A 15,611-nucleotide genomic window follows, 5' to 3' on the forward strand; every position below is an offset into this window, starting at 1 on the left:
AAACACATATTATCTTTTAAAATTTTGGAGATGCCTCATTAAGGAGGTGCACATACATGGTTCACAACAGTGCCGTCAGCAATGAGTATGCCTTCACGGGTGACTGTTCTAATTGAACCCCACATTTTAAAATCAACAAATGATTAATGATTGAGCAATGACAATCTAAACCAATTCATACTTTCAGACTTCCCTCTCCCGTGGCTAGGTTTGTGTCTGTACTGTTCCAAGACACATTTGCCATCCAGTGTGATCCAGTACTTACAGGTGCCATGAAGGGACACTTTTCTCATAGAAATAAATCGAAGTCAATAGCAGGCATTAGGGGAGGGAGGAGAAGCCTAAGCACCACAAAACCCCGGGACAGGAAAGACCTACATCTTCATGGGAAGGGACAGAAAAATGAACTTGGGTCATGTCCCCGAGTATTAGTTCCCCTAATAATTTAACAGAATGAAGCCATATTCTAGGAAAAGTCTGCCCCAAACAGCTATGACCCAGTACTGGTAGCCAGAACAGTGACCCCCAAGTGTGGATTAGATGTGGTGCAAAACAGTGCCTGGTGACATCTGTGCATAACTACCTCCTCATTGGCAGATAGCCAACATGTAAAATGATTTCAGGAAGGCCCATGTACATATATGGTTGCGTGAATTTGCAATTGTTATTTTTACCCGGGAAGGTTTCTTGATTCAATTATGAGCTGTTTGTTGAGCTGCTTATGGGTCTGTCCATATAGAACAGTGGAAGCTCAACGGGAGAACACATGCTTTGCATACAGAAAGTCCCAAGTTCACAGTACCGGTATCTCCAGTTTATGGCTCTCAGGTACCAGTGCTAGGAAAGACCCTCACCTGAGATCCAGAAGAGCCACTGCAAATCAGAGTACACAGTGATGTGCTGCAAGGACCAACAGTCTAAGTTGGTATGAAGCAACTTCCTTCACTTTACATCTGCGCGTTATCTTATGTTTCCCTCCATTTCACATAGTAAACCGTTCCTCACATCTCCTCCCTCTGTCTTTTTTATTAGCCTGGCTGCTGAGAGGCTGCATGCCGCTTCCCTGCCTTGAATTTTAATGGAGACATCACTCTTTCTTTATCCTCTCTCAGAGTGGACAGGATATTCTTTGTCTGCCCTGTTTTTTCCCCCTGTCTGGCCTACTTGTAGCTCCTGGATTTCTCCTGAGTGGCCCACTTCTATTGAATGGGAAATGGGGGGGGTTGTGTGTGAGAGGGGTGGGGAAAGCTTTGTCTCACTCCATCTTTGGTCTGGCTGCGCTGAACTGTTTTATAGCTGTGGGGAGGATGGAGGGGGCTAGAGGCAGGGAAGAGACGGGGGGGGGTGTTAATTGTTCTCTGCTCTACATCTGCCGAAAGCGCCCTTTGATAAGCAAGTAAAGGCAAGCAAAATGCAAACTTTTCACAGAGGAACTCAAATCAGTCCCAGCGTAATTTTGGAACTAGAACGCAATTGTGTTTGCCTTCAAGAACAGAAGCCATAGAATCTGGGTGCTTCTGATTTAAACAGGGCAGGTTTTGAGGAGCAAACCAGTGAGGTGTGAGGGGAGAAGAAGTCCCAGTTTTAAACGCAGCTTGCAGAGACTATAAAATGTCTGCATGAGTTTTTGCGTTTCCTCTGCAGAGACAACCAAGATTAAAGCTGAGGAGAGAGTGACGTACTTCTTTGCCACCAGCCCGATATTTTCATGTTAACTAAAGAAAACAAAAAGTGGCTTCATTATATAAAAAAAAGTTCTCATCTCCCCCCATCTGGATAAAGACATATGCTAAAGGATTAACTGGTGGGAAAGTTTTGCAGGAAAAAGAGAGAAATGGGGGAGAAAGGGTTAGCACCCTCTCACATTCCCTAGACAACTTCCTTTGCGGATTTGTCGTATTTAATCACATCAAAATTACTGCGTCTAGTTTTATGTGTAAGAAAGGAAGATGTACTTAAATCTTAATCTACTTTGCTTGGAAGGCAACTGTTTCAATAATTATACTTCGTCTATCTTTACAAACAGGAAAAAGCTGCATTCCCATTATTTTTAATGCTGTTTTGCAATAGGTGTTCACCAAATTTCACATTGGGGCTGGTAGTATTATACATTCTTCCAGGAGATACAAATGTATAAGGGAATTTCACTGGTCCAAAATGGAGCAGGGGTTGCTTCATACTAAAAAAAAATAAATCGCAGTGGGGGAAAATGTTGTGGAGGGAATATCAGCGATACCTAGCAAACTCAGTTTGAATTCTCACCAAGAATAATTCTTATCAGAAATCTGCTTTCAATAGGTAAAATGTAACTGCTTAACCACGCCAAAATCATTCTCAGTAGTCATGAGATTGCATGCCATATACTGTCTAGTTACACCCACCCAAAGAAGTTCTGTTAAAGCACATCCCTTATACATTTTCTAAATAAATACATACTTGTGGACATAAAAGATTTTTAAAAGTACCACTCATGCTAATGCATCCTCAGCTGGAGACTGTAAAACCTTATCATGTGCTCCCTCTGCCCCTCCAGTCCTTTCTGCGAGAGCAATTGCTCAACCAATTCTGTCAGTTTTAATTGAAAAACAATTTTACTTCCCCTCTGATTTTTGCGCTGGCCAAATTCACAAAGCAGCAGTCCCCATCAGGAAGTTAATGAAGTGTGTAACACAAACATCCTTCCAAAGGATGACCAAGGCACTTAAAAAAATTCTCTTTGAAGGAGGGAGACAAGATTACTAATATATTTCATACCACCCAATGTGTAATAGCAATGATTTCATCATTACCATAGCAATTTAGTTTTGCAAAGCGTTCCATAACCCTTACCAAATTGATTCTCTCAACAGTCCCATGAGGGAGCCCTTTACTATTTTCATTTTACAAATGGATATTCTGGCCCTTAAGCAGGTCTCCCAACTCCTAGGCTGCATTCAGACTTCACAAGAAGTTGCAATTAAACGCCTATCAGCCATGAACACAGTTTGTTGCTGTGCTTGCAACAAGCCCTTTCCTTGGCCTACCTCCTTCCTTCTCTAATGCAGGGAACTCAATTATCCACTTCCTTGTTTGATCAAGCTACCAATCACCATAGGGTTGCCAACCTACAGGTGGTGGCTGGAGATCTCCCACTATTACAACTGATCTCCAGGTGACAGAGATCAGTTCCCCTGGAGAAAGTGGCTACTTTGGCAATTGGACTGAAGGCATTGAAGTCACTCCCTTATCCTCAGGCTCCACCCCCAGAATCTCCAGGTATTTCCCAACCTGAAGCTGGTAACCCTAAATCACCATGATGTCCAAATGCAGGTACCTCAATAAATTTTCGTTTGTTTGCACAAGAACTGGAATTCTAAACTGAGGTTCCCACTAGGGTTGCCAGATGGGGTTTCGGCAGGCAATTGATCACCAATCCACCCAGCTGTTCAAGAGTGGGGATTGCACATGTGCATTAGGCTTACCAGGTCCCGTGGCTCCATCGGTGAGAGTTTTTCTACAGCGTGCAGTGCGCATGCGCGCCTGGCATGATGTGCATACATGTCCCACGCAAAGCGCCTACGTCACTTCCGGACGCACTATCAATCAAACTCTATAGTTTCCATAAATTTTTGTTTGTTTGCAAAAGAACTGGAATTCTAAACTGAGGTTCCCACTAGGGTTGCCAGATGGGTGGTTTCCATAGAGTTTCTGTGGAGGTTGCTAGAGCGTCTGCGTCGCTTCCGGGTAAACCCAGAAGTGACGTAGGCGCGTTGCACTGGCTCACGTGCACGAGTTTCCCACCAGCCCATAGTTGGTCGGTGGGCAGCCCGGTGGATTGGCAGGATTTTACCCACCACCATCGGGCACTTGGCAACCCTAACGTGCATGGTCGCATGTGACACAATCACGTCACGTCCAGGCTTATCCCCCGGAAGTGCCGCCAGCGTCTGGAGGGTTTGAGTGCTAAAGCAGCCGCGGTGATGCGGCACTTCCAGGGGTAAACCCAGAAGTGATGTGATCGCCCTAGCCACGATCCCCAAAGGTCCTGCCAATGGAGTGGGGGGACCTGGCAACCCTAGTTCCCACAGATATACCCTTACATTGTATAATGTAACTGCCACCCTTGCGCTAAGTCTGCCCCAGGGAAGCAGCCCTAGAAAGGACCTTATAACCAACCTGTTAGCATCTGTGCAGGTGAAGAACAGACTAAGAGAAATATCCCAGAGAAATAAATTGTATTAAGCGAAGCCAAAAACAGTATTTATATAAAAAGGCGGGGGAGGGAAAAGGTGGTTGGATTCCCAAAGTGGGTAGAAAAAGGGCAAATAACGCAATACAGGAAAAGGCGTACAGCAACAACAGCACAGAGAGGTTCAAATGAAAAGCATTGAGCTAGCTAAGCTAAATTGAGCTAGTTAAGCCAAATACACATTCCCTAAGCTGTAACAGGTTCCTCAGAGCATGTGCAGAGTTCCTTGCAGTAACAAGAGGTTGAAGGACCATTAACACTGTAATGCCCAGATATAAGGGCTGGTATAAAATACTATGTACTCATATGCACACACATGGAAGATTTGGGGAAGTTGGCATCCAGAAGTCTTTGAGCCAGGAAATCATGCACTGTGCTTGGTACTGCCAGTCACCAGTGGAGAGGGCTGTCTCTGAATTACCTCTGTCCTTAGGAATGTGTCTTCTACTTCCTAACTCACGAGATCAAGCATTCGATCAGTGAATGCCTTTGGGCAATATCTATAGGCTATGCTAATTAGAGTGGAGTAGACACCTGATGTGTATTGGTGCTTTTGTGTACCAATCTACTTGTCAGCAGCTATGGGCCTGCCCCATCCGAATGCATAAATGATACTGACTTTCCTTTGTTCTCTGGTGAGTAACCCTGCATTTTATCTGTGGTTATTTCACCCCAGGTCTGTGTTTAGCTAAATAAAGAACTGTTGCTGTGAACTTAACCTCCTCCTTATTGTCTATCATTGGACACTATAGAGACAACCAGGCACTTCAACACCTACCCAACCTCGTGCAAGACCAGTGTCTGCTGAAGACTGAAACGTGAACACAAGTGAAAATCCCAAATGTCCAGATATTTATGACAAATGGGACTTAAACCAGCCTCCTTTCTAGGGACAGCAAGCTGCTTTAGTGATATCAGAGGCTACTGTTACCAATCAGAGCAGTATAAAATGTAGTCCCTCCTGCATCAAAGCACCTGGTCATGGCTCTGAACTGCCATGACAAATAGGTGGTCTAGGCCAAAGTCTGCCTGGATGAATCAATGTGGAATGGAAATGAATTGGTCATTCTAAGGGAGCCTCCAGGGGTCCCAGCTCCCAGACCCTCTGGGTGGCACTCTTGGGCTTAGTAAGGTTTAGGGTTTCTGTCACAGATATGAATCAATTTTTAAAAATACCATACATGGATAGACACCATCCACAACACTTCTTACCTCACGAAAGAACAGCAGGTTTCCAATGAAAGGCAAAGGTGGAGGATGATGAATGCCCACCTTCTCTAGCTTGGAAAATGCGGAGGTCGAGTACCTAGAAAATAATAAAAAACAAGCATTGTGCCATGCTATAATTTAACTTTTTATAGTAAAGGGATAAAAACAACCTGAGGCTTATGCCTTTTATGCATGGGTTGTTTCCGGGGCAAACACCTCCCCGGCCAACTACTTCCGGGTTTTGTTTTCATTATGCATGTCTTTTCTGACCTTTAGAAGTCACTTCGCTCTCTCTCCATGTTTCCCCCTCAGTTTCTGGATGCTGTTTCTGGCGGGATCCCAAAAACGCAGGGAAAACGCAGGGAGAGAGTGAAGTGACTTCTAACGGTCGGAAAAGTCATGCATAATGAAAACGAGGCTCCGAAGTAGTTGGCGGGTGGGGAGGGGTGATAGCCACAGAAACAACCTGTGCATAAAAGGCCTAAGAGGAAAACAGCACAGGAACAAGTAGCATGGTGACGATGTGAGATCTCCATCCTTTAGAAGACAGAACTGGGAAGAGTCATTAGAAGCCTACACTGGATGTTTATTCCCAGGCTTGGTATCCTTTTATCTCAAGCCTTTAGATACATCACGAATGGTCTCCTCACAGCAATCTATATGAGGTACATGCCACCCTGTGGATCCTGTGAGAAGTTTCTGCTGCCTTTGATTCTGTTGAACATGAAGAGCTAGAGAAGACAACTCTAGATCTCATAGTTCTTTGGAAAACTACTTGTGTAGTTTTGGTTCATTTCTGGCATGGAGACTGGTCAACAGTTCTTCTAAAACATTCCCGGGAACAGAGCTCATAGGATTCCATACTGTTTCCCCTTCCTGTTCAATAGGCATGATGTCATCAAATTGCACTGTGGGAGGCGAGGCATGAGATCCAGTTTGTTGGTAATACTCAGTTTCGTCACAGTATACCCTCTGGTCTAGATCCCACTGACATAACCATCAGTTACATCCTTATTTCAGAAGGAAATTTTTACAAGACATTGGTTTTGTTTTCCTCCTTCTCTTGTTCTGCCAGCATTATCAAACTGGATCTGCTACGGTAAGAGTTCTTACAGGTTTCACAGGTGCCAAAATACTGTCATCACACACTGCAGAGATGTACCAGCTATGCCAGATGTGCTGACTAAATGATTAGTCAGCCACCAGGCAGCAAATTACTACAAGACACAACTTGGGAGGACTGAAAGCCGAAATCTAAAGCTTGTCTATTTAAATATGGCAGTGGATGCTGCTGCTGCTGAATAAGGTAGAAGATAACTTTAGTTACATCTCTGCCAAATTTCATTTGGAACTTTCTGTATGATGCTTTAAAAGAGTATGCATAAGAAGTAAATCCCAACTAAGTTGCCAAGACACAAGGCTCATCCCTTGCCAAATAGTTTTACGGGCAGCATGAAGACTACAACCAGGGGACCTGCTAGGATCTGAGCAGAAGCCTTGTTCCCTGGGTCACCTCTGACTCCTTGAAAATCAGACCACAAACAGTATAAATAGTCAGGCCTACCGATAGCAGGAAATGTCATGGCTTGGGTTGCCAAGTCCCCCCTGGCCATCGGTGAGGGATGGGTAGTAGGGTTGTTAGATCTAGGTTAGGAAAGTCTTGGAGATTTGGGGAGGGTGCCTGGGGAGAACAGGGACCTCTGTGGGGCACAATGCCATAGCGTCCACCCTCCAAACCATCTGTTTTCTCCCAGGGAACTGACCTCTGTAGTCTGGAGATGAGCTGTAATTCCGGGGAACAGCCAGGTTTCACCTAAAGGCTGGCATCCCTAGTTATGGTAAGGGGGCATGAGTACTTTGAGTACTTTGAGGGGGGGCTAAGGTTGCCAGTCCCCCTTCATACTAAACCCTGACACTCGTGGGGTGGGGCCAGATGATGTGCCATGCCCCTTCCCTATGTAGTAGCTGACTCCCTACCCTTTCCTGTTCCTATGTACACTTCCTCTTCCTGCTTGCAAACCATGTGAGGGAACACCTTTAATGGAAAGCTCACAGACTCACACTTTACCTTGTTACCACCTTGCTAGATTCCTCCCTGCTCCTCAGCTCCATCACTCCTACTTCTCTCCACCTAGGATTGCCAACTGCCCAGTAGGGGTGGGCAAAAGCCCACTAATCCACCGAGCAGCCCGCCACCCTTCAGCTGATTGGCAGGCAGAAGAGGGCAAGCAGAGTGTGGTGCAATCGGCGCTCCCGCAACCTGCGTGACACAGACACTCTAGTAATCGCCCCTGAAAATCCAGCCATAGTTTCAGAGGTGGTTGCTAGAGTGTCTGGGTCACTTCCCGTTAAACCTGGAACTTATGTCAACATCGCGCAGGCTGCACGCTCCGATCGTGGCCACCAGCCACACCTCGGCAAAGCTCCTGCCAATGGCGAGGAGCGACCTGGCAACCCTATCTCCACCTCTTCCCATGCTTCCTATCCAGAGTGTATTCTGACCTTGGCTTGGCTTCTTGATTACAATTCTGTCTTATCCATGAGTTAGAAACCTTGGTCCGGCTCTTGCCCTTGAGAAGGCTGGGCAAGGCTGCTTGATGACCAGAAGCCCTTTCTCTAAAGTGGGGCACTAGGTCCTGTAAGACACGATATGTGTGCAAAATCTTGCTCTATCTTCCCATCCACCACATTGCCCAGGGCAAAAAGACTCTCAAGAGCTCACAAGAGGTATGTAACATTGAACTGCGTGTAGGTGCCCTTAAGCAGGCCCCATTTGCTAAAGAGAAAGCAAGCCATCTCAATAAGCCTCAGAAACCTATCGTTTATAAATATGCCATCCATGCTCACATCATCTTTAATATATTCACATTTTCAGCGAACGGCAATAAAGTCTGCAGCAGTCAACAGATGAAAATTATTAATTTCGTTCTGCTACATGCAGCCTAAAAAGGCTTCCCAGGCAATTCTAGTAAGGCATTAACACACAATATAAAACATAATAAAATATTATTACAAAAGAAAGTGCTTCACAACACACATAATTAACTGATGGAACCAACCACCACAGGATAGCTAAAATGGTTTGAAAGTAGGGTTGTTGACCTCCAGATGGGGCCTGGACATCTTCCAGAATTACAACTGAACTCCCGACTACAGAGATCACATCCCCTGTAGAAAATGGCTGCTGTGGATGGTAAACTCTGCTCCAAATGGAAGTGACATAGTGCCACTGCCAGCAGTAGTGTTGCCAACCTCCAGGTACTAGCTGGAGATCTCCTGCTATTACAACTGCTCTCCAGCCGATAGAGATCAGTTCACCTGGAGAAAATGGCCGCTTTGACCATTCGACTCTATGGTCCCTCTCCTCTCCAAACCCTGTCCTCCTTAGGCTCCACCCCAAAAAACTCCCACCAGTGGGGAAGAGGAACCTGGCAACCCTAAGCGGCAGTGCACCCTCCCATATCCCCACCCACAACCCTTCTGCCAGTTGCCAGGCACTCCCCTCCCCAAACTCCACCATCACCAGGCTCCATCCACAAATCTCCAGGAATTTCCCAAACCAGAGTTGGCAACCTTACTTTAAAGGAGGCTCAGACACATGCATAGTGAATAGCTCCATCAGCGGCACTTAACCTCTGAATACTTGCAGGTAAGAAGGGGGGCGCGCTTCCACTTTTGTGCCTTGCCTGGAAATCTGTTGTGTCACCTGGTTGACCACTTTGGAAAATAGGATGTTGGACAAGATGGACCATTGATCTGATCCAGCGCCCTCCTTCTTATAGGCTTGCCATTGCCCAGTTGGAGCAGGCAAAAGCCTGCTGACCCCCAGCTGGTTGGCGGGTGGAAGAGGGCCAGTAGAGGGTAGGATTGCCAGGTCCCTCTTCGCCACCGGTGGGAGGTTTTTGGGGCAAAGCCTGAGGAAGGTGGGATTTGGGGAGGGGATGGGACTTCAATGCCATAGGGTCCAATTGCCAAAGCGGCCATTTTCTCCGGGTGAACTGATTTCTATCGGCTGGAGATCAGTTGTAATAGCAGGAGATCTCCAGCTAGTACCTGGAGGTTGGCAATCCTAGTGGAGGGAGGGCCATGGTCGGCATGTGTGTGTCCCGCATGACACCCCAACATCACTTCCAGATTTACCTGGAAGCAATACAGATGCTGTAGCAATTGCCTCCGAATTTTGGAGGCGATTGCTAGAGTGTCTGCATCACTTCCAGGTAAATCTGGAAGTGACATCAGGGTGTCTTGCAGGTCGCATACACACCAACCGTGGCCTTCCCTCCACTAGGACTGCCAACCTCCAGGTACTAGCAGGTAAACCTTGAAGTGATGTCAGGGCATCGCGTGGGTCACAAACACCCCAATCACAGCTACCAGCCACGCCCCTGCAAAGCTCCTGCCAGTGGCGAGGATCAACCTGGCAACCCTACCTTCTTATATACTTAAAAAACTAGATGCATTATTGCATCACTAGTTGTATATATTATACTGCTTTTATTGCATTGTTTTTAATAGTATGATCCACTTTGAGTCTCTCAGTGAGAGAGAGAGATTGTAAGTGAAATAAGCAAGTAAATAGAGCTTCTAACTTTGCAATGGATCTGGTTAACAGGTATAACTTGTATTCAGCAGCATTTACTACCCAGATAGGTGGATATGAGGAGCAGGTCAAGAGAGCTGGGTACTGGCATTATGTAATTAGATACCAAAAATGAATCAGCTTAGACACAATTGCACCTGGTTATATTTCTATAACATTCTTTAGATTTTTGAAAAAATGATATATACATATGACTCTGTCTTAAACTGGTATCAATACCCAAGAACAAAATAATTTACAACTTGTCAAAACAACATGTCAAATCAATTTCAAAAACAGTAAGACTAAAATCTCACTTAAAATATCTATATTTTTAAAAAAACTACAAAAACCTTGTAGCCTTTTCAAACATTGACAATTTGCAGTTCAGCTATTTAAGCAGCGGGCTAAAAATCTCTCCTTAACGGATCAAAAAAAACCAACACCTTTCTACTTGTGACATACATAGATTTACTATCATGAAAAAAAATATTACATTTAAAGGGAAATCCCCACTTGCAAACGATTTATTATACTGCAAAACAGAAGCTAGAAAACCTAAGATATCTGTGCTTTCTCAATGCATCAGGACAGAAGAAAGACTGGGTAAGATATGATCAGACTGTTTAATTATACATATTAAGCTTCTGCCAGTAAGCTCTCTGGATTAAGGTTTCAACCTGTTATCACATAATTTATACATCTTGCTGTTTCCCACCAGATCTTTTGATATCTTGATTTCAATCTAAAGGCACACTGCTATAGCTTGGTGCTCCAGTAAAGTTCCTAACCATCACTACTGTGAAAAACTCCTTCTAACAGTGATAGCCCCATGCCTATCAGAAGGGCAACCAAATAGGGGCAGCTACCAGGGACTTGTCCCCTGGTAAAAAGGGACCATTCCAGAGTATGCAGGGATCAAACTAGATGGACGGATGCATCCCTCTGAATTTTGATTCTGTGACCTTCAGACTTGGGCGACATTTCGGGAACAGAGCCCCATCTTTCAAAGCAATGGGAGACATGAATTCATGGACAGAATGAGAGCCACCTAGGTTATCGTGTTATCCTTTGAGGAGTGTCAGGAGAGCATTCCGTTACTGTCCAGTTGATGTTAAGGATGCTCAACTGTATGCGAAAAGACATTAGAAAAAGGAAATCAAAGTAATTGACTTCCCATCATTCTTGGTCACGTACATTGCAATCCACTTTTATTGCACTGCTGATTACATGCATTTATAACTGCTCTTATTGCATTGTTTTTGATTCTCTAATCTGACTTGAGTCTCAGTGAGAGAGGCGGACTATAAATCAAATAAGTAAGTATTAGTATGCTATGTTCAGATGTATAGTATGAAGCAGAACAGGGCTGGTGCAGCAGCTTCATCCAAATGAATCCTTCCATATTTCTGCAGAATCTGTTTGAATGAGAGGATTAAGCAGTAGGATGTAGTCCATCAAATAACAACTGGGTAGTGTTGCCAGTCCCCCAGTCAGGGCATGCAAACCCCTGCCCCCAGCTCCTCTTTCCCACCACCACTCCAAACAGCAACAGGAGGAAAAAAATGGCTGTTGGGCCAATGGTATGATATCACTTCTACAAAGTGAGATCACACCTTTCTAGGAATCGCCAGAAACTCTGTGGTTAAAACCCAGACAGATTCCTAGAGAGGACTGAAGTCACTTCTGGGGAAAAACCATGATGTCACTTCCAGGTTTCCCCCTGAAATGATATCACACTGTTACCAACAGCAGCCCTTCATGTCTCCTCCTCCAGTTTCCCACTGGTTGCCAGGTCAGGCAGTCTTCCACAGTCCCACTTCTGTATATATAGAAAAGTACATTTACATTCACACAATAAAAGTTATCATTTAACAATTATGAAAATATATATGTGTAAAAATGTTCTACTTACAAATCAACAGCAGTGCATACACTTGCTGACCCAGAGCTAATTGGATAAGGAATGCCGACGCTCTTTATAAAGTTGAAGACACTTTCTTAGTTAACATTTTATTAAAACACAACTTTATTAAACAACAAAATTATTAATATTTAACTGTAATAATTGGAATGAATTGGAATAAATTGGGTTACAACTTGGAATTGGCAAACAGCTGTGACCCCTTGTGGCGCAGCATGTGTGATGTGTCAGTTGCCAAGGCCTTTTCCCCCAAGGCCCTGACTTAGCACCTGCCCACAGCGCTCCCGCTGTGAGCAACCGGGATGGCAGTCCAGGAAAACACTAGGACGAACGCCACTATGTGTTATTCCCCCACCACATGGGAAGAGGCGGACAACCTGCCCTGCCGCAAGGGCATGTCCTGGAAGCCTCTCCCAAAACCCCAAACTGGGATTCCCGAACCTGGGAAGCGACCCCATATCCATGCGCTTCCCCCAACGTAACACATCTCCATGCCAAACTGCCCCAAGTTGTGACATTAATAACATAAACCAAATTAGGTTGGGCGGGTGGGTTCGCAAGAAAAATGGAGTGAGCCGTGGGCGGGCCCCACTCCCCCTTATATAATTTTGGGGGCGGGGCTAGCCAAGCTCCTGACCCAGCTCCCGCCCTCAGCCCTCATTGGTTCAGAGCCTCCTGGCATCAACCAATGAGGAGGCCGTTACTGGGCAGATCAGGCCAGGCACGAGCCTGACGTGTACGCGCAAACGCACATGTCAGCCGGCCAGCCCGATCTCCCTCCCACCTCAGCTCTCAGCCTTTCCTTCTATGCCCGGGGCAGCAAAATGGCTCCCGTTTAGGCGGGAACCCAGGCTTGTTCCAAATTCAGCTTATGCATATTTTCACAATTTTCCATGAAGTTCCCATAGGGATACTTAATATAACTGCATATATAACTCTCCTATATTCCCAATTTGGGATATTAAATCATTTAATCCTAGCAGTTATTCAGCAATTGTTCAGCCAACTTTTCACAACATCTACAACAGAGTCAACAGGTTCCCAGCTGGGATACAGATAGTAACAGCCATTGCTCCCCTAGGGGAGTCTAGCAAATAAAAAACGGATGTGTGAGATGATACAATACTGTTCCTCTTCTTAAAGGGCCATTGCACAAGATACCATTTGTGGACCGATTGATATTGGATACCATTTGTATGGACTTCTTCACTAATATTGTGCATACTTTATTTCATAGGCACTGTATATATCTTTCACTTGTTGCTTGTAGTTAAGTCAATACAATTTTGTTATGCTATGGTTGTGTCAGCTGTATCCAGTACTAATTTCCTAACCTCCAGGTAATAGCAGAAGATCTCTTGCTATTACAACTGATCTCCAGCCGACCGAGATCCGTTCACCTGGAGAAAATGGCCGCTTTGACCATTGGACTCAATGGCATTGAAGTCCCTCCCCTCCCAAACCCCGCCCTGTCCAGGCTCCACCTCAAAAATCTCCCACCAATAACGAAGAGGGACCTGGCAACCCTAGCTACAGAGAATTGGATGCCTGTGGGCTAAATCAGAACCTCTCTTCGGTTCCTTTAAGCTCTCCCAGGGTCAGCTGTTTGGTCACACCCTTTCAACCAGGCCCCAGACTCCTTTCCATGGGTCATTTCAACCAGTGATGGAAGTTCAAGAGGTACTTCAAGGAGAGAAGAATGGTACTGCCCTGGAAGAAGATGGTAATGACCATTTCTCATAGTGGAAAGGCAAGGAAGTAACATGAGCGCTTTGCTTCCCCAGATTCCTCTGACTGACATCTTCAGTGCGGAGTTTTGGAAACAAAACCTTTAAAAGGTATTTTTAACTATCATGCATCAATAACATACGGTTTCTAAACTGGGTTACTGCTTTCTGTATATATATTTTTCAGTATAAACATTTAAAATAAAAAGTTAAACATATAAAAATAAGCAGCATAAACATTTAATATAAAAAATTGCAACCGTGAAGAAAAATTCTGCATGTTGCAACAGAAAAAATTACTCAACCTCATACCAGAGAAAGGAAGTAATTATTCTAGCAGGTATTCTTCAGGCTATGCTCCTTTGTCAGGTACAGATTTGATACACAACCACAAATGATACTGATGACAGTCTGAGACAGCACAAGAGTGCGGAATACCTGAAACCCATTGTGTTCACAACAATAATGTTTTCCTACCACCTACCAAGAGTTCCTCCTCTCCTGCTTCCTCCCTGATTTCTGGTGATTCCCCCCCCCCTTCCTTATAGCTGCTTCCAGCAAGATTTGAAGGAAACTCCTCACATTGTTTTTGCCTACGTGCCGTGCCAGCATCCTAGATCTTCACAATAGGATTATACTGGCTGGGGAACTGAGTTGCCAGCTCTGGGTTGGGAAATACCTGGAGATTTTGGGGGTGGAGCCTGGGGAGGGCAAGGTTTGGGGAGAGGAGGGACCTCAGCAGGGTATCTTTATATGTAATTCCCAAGTGTGCTAAATGATTTCAAGCAGCTACCATGTCATACAGAGCCATCTGCATCCCCCCTGTGACTTAAATAACTGCTTGTGATAAGACTAGAGTGCCTTGACTCTAGGCCATGTGCCCTTAAAAATGTTGCCATTAAAGGTAAGTGGACTTCATATTTATTATATATAGTCCACTAAACTTCCATGGAACTCTTAGAAGGCCTTTCATCTTGGAGAAAGAGTTGCCAGCTCTGCGTTGGGAAATACCTGGAGATTTTTGGGGTGGAGCCTGAGGAGGGCGGGGTTTGGGGAGGGGAGGGACTTCAATGCCATAGAGTCCATTTGCCAAAGCAGCCTTTTTCTCCAGGTAAACTGATCTCTATCGGCTGGAGATCAGTTGTAATAGCAGGAGATCTCCTGCTAGTACCTGGAGGTTGGCTACCCTACTCCCATTCCCCACTGCCACTCAACAGAGCAGCTGGGAACAAGCAGGGAAGGGGTTGGTGCATACAGTTTGGGGTGAATCCCAGAGATTTGTGCCAACGTGATGACATCACTTCCAGCACAAAACTATAAATGATGTAGAGCGCTGGCATGTTGATGACTAGCTTGTCCCCACCCTCCAGATATTCCAGGCAGGGTGCCATCTAGGGCCAACTTGGAAGTGTGTGACAAAGTAGGCATTAAATAGGAACTATGCTTGAGCACTGTGAGAGAATAAGAAAATGCACAAATGCAGTTTTGACATGGCTCCAGGAGCACTTTTGTATTTGCGTATGGGGCTTCCACCTCAAACCAGTTCCTTATTCATATGGATAGGGAACTGGAATCCCACTGGTGGAATCTCTCTGCCTCAATTGACAGTTCTGCTGCTGACAGAGAATGGAAGAACACAGACTTGTTGCACTCATTGTAATGCAGCTTCAGACGAGGGGAGCTGGTCAGGAGCTTCCTCCTGTTTCTACGCATATCTTTATGTACTCAAATAAGAATTCATTTATTCCTATTGACATGTAGGAATGGCTGAAGACACAGCTCTTGTTCTACATTTGCCAAAGGGATCACAGTGCTAGGATATGAACTTGCATAATAATTAGGATGTCTAATTAAGCTGAAACATCATGTCCTTTTAATTATGCAATTAAGATGTCGAATTACATAATTAAGGCATGTAATTACATGATGAAAAAATGTTATGAT

The 15,611-nt window shown here is 44.9% G+C and overlaps 1 protein-coding gene across 1 annotated transcript in view; it reads right to left on the reverse strand.

Moving 5' to 3' along the window:
• Positions 1-15,611, reverse strand: part of TBXAS1 (thromboxane A synthase 1) — a 280,650-nt gene that overhangs the window by 214,711 nt on the left and 50,328 nt on the right. The window contains exon 3 of the mRNA XM_056847438.1: positions 5,441-5,534. Within this exon, the coding sequence (XP_056703416.1) occupies positions 5,441-5,534 (94 nt within the window). The remainder of the gene's footprint in view (positions 1-5,440; positions 5,535-15,611) is intronic.

This window comes from Euleptes europaea, chromosome 3 (assembly GCF_029931775.1).
Source record: "Euleptes europaea isolate rEulEur1 chromosome 3, rEulEur1.hap1, whole genome shotgun sequence".
NCBI lineage: Eukaryota > Metazoa > Chordata > Lepidosauria > Squamata > Sphaerodactylidae > Euleptes > Euleptes europaea.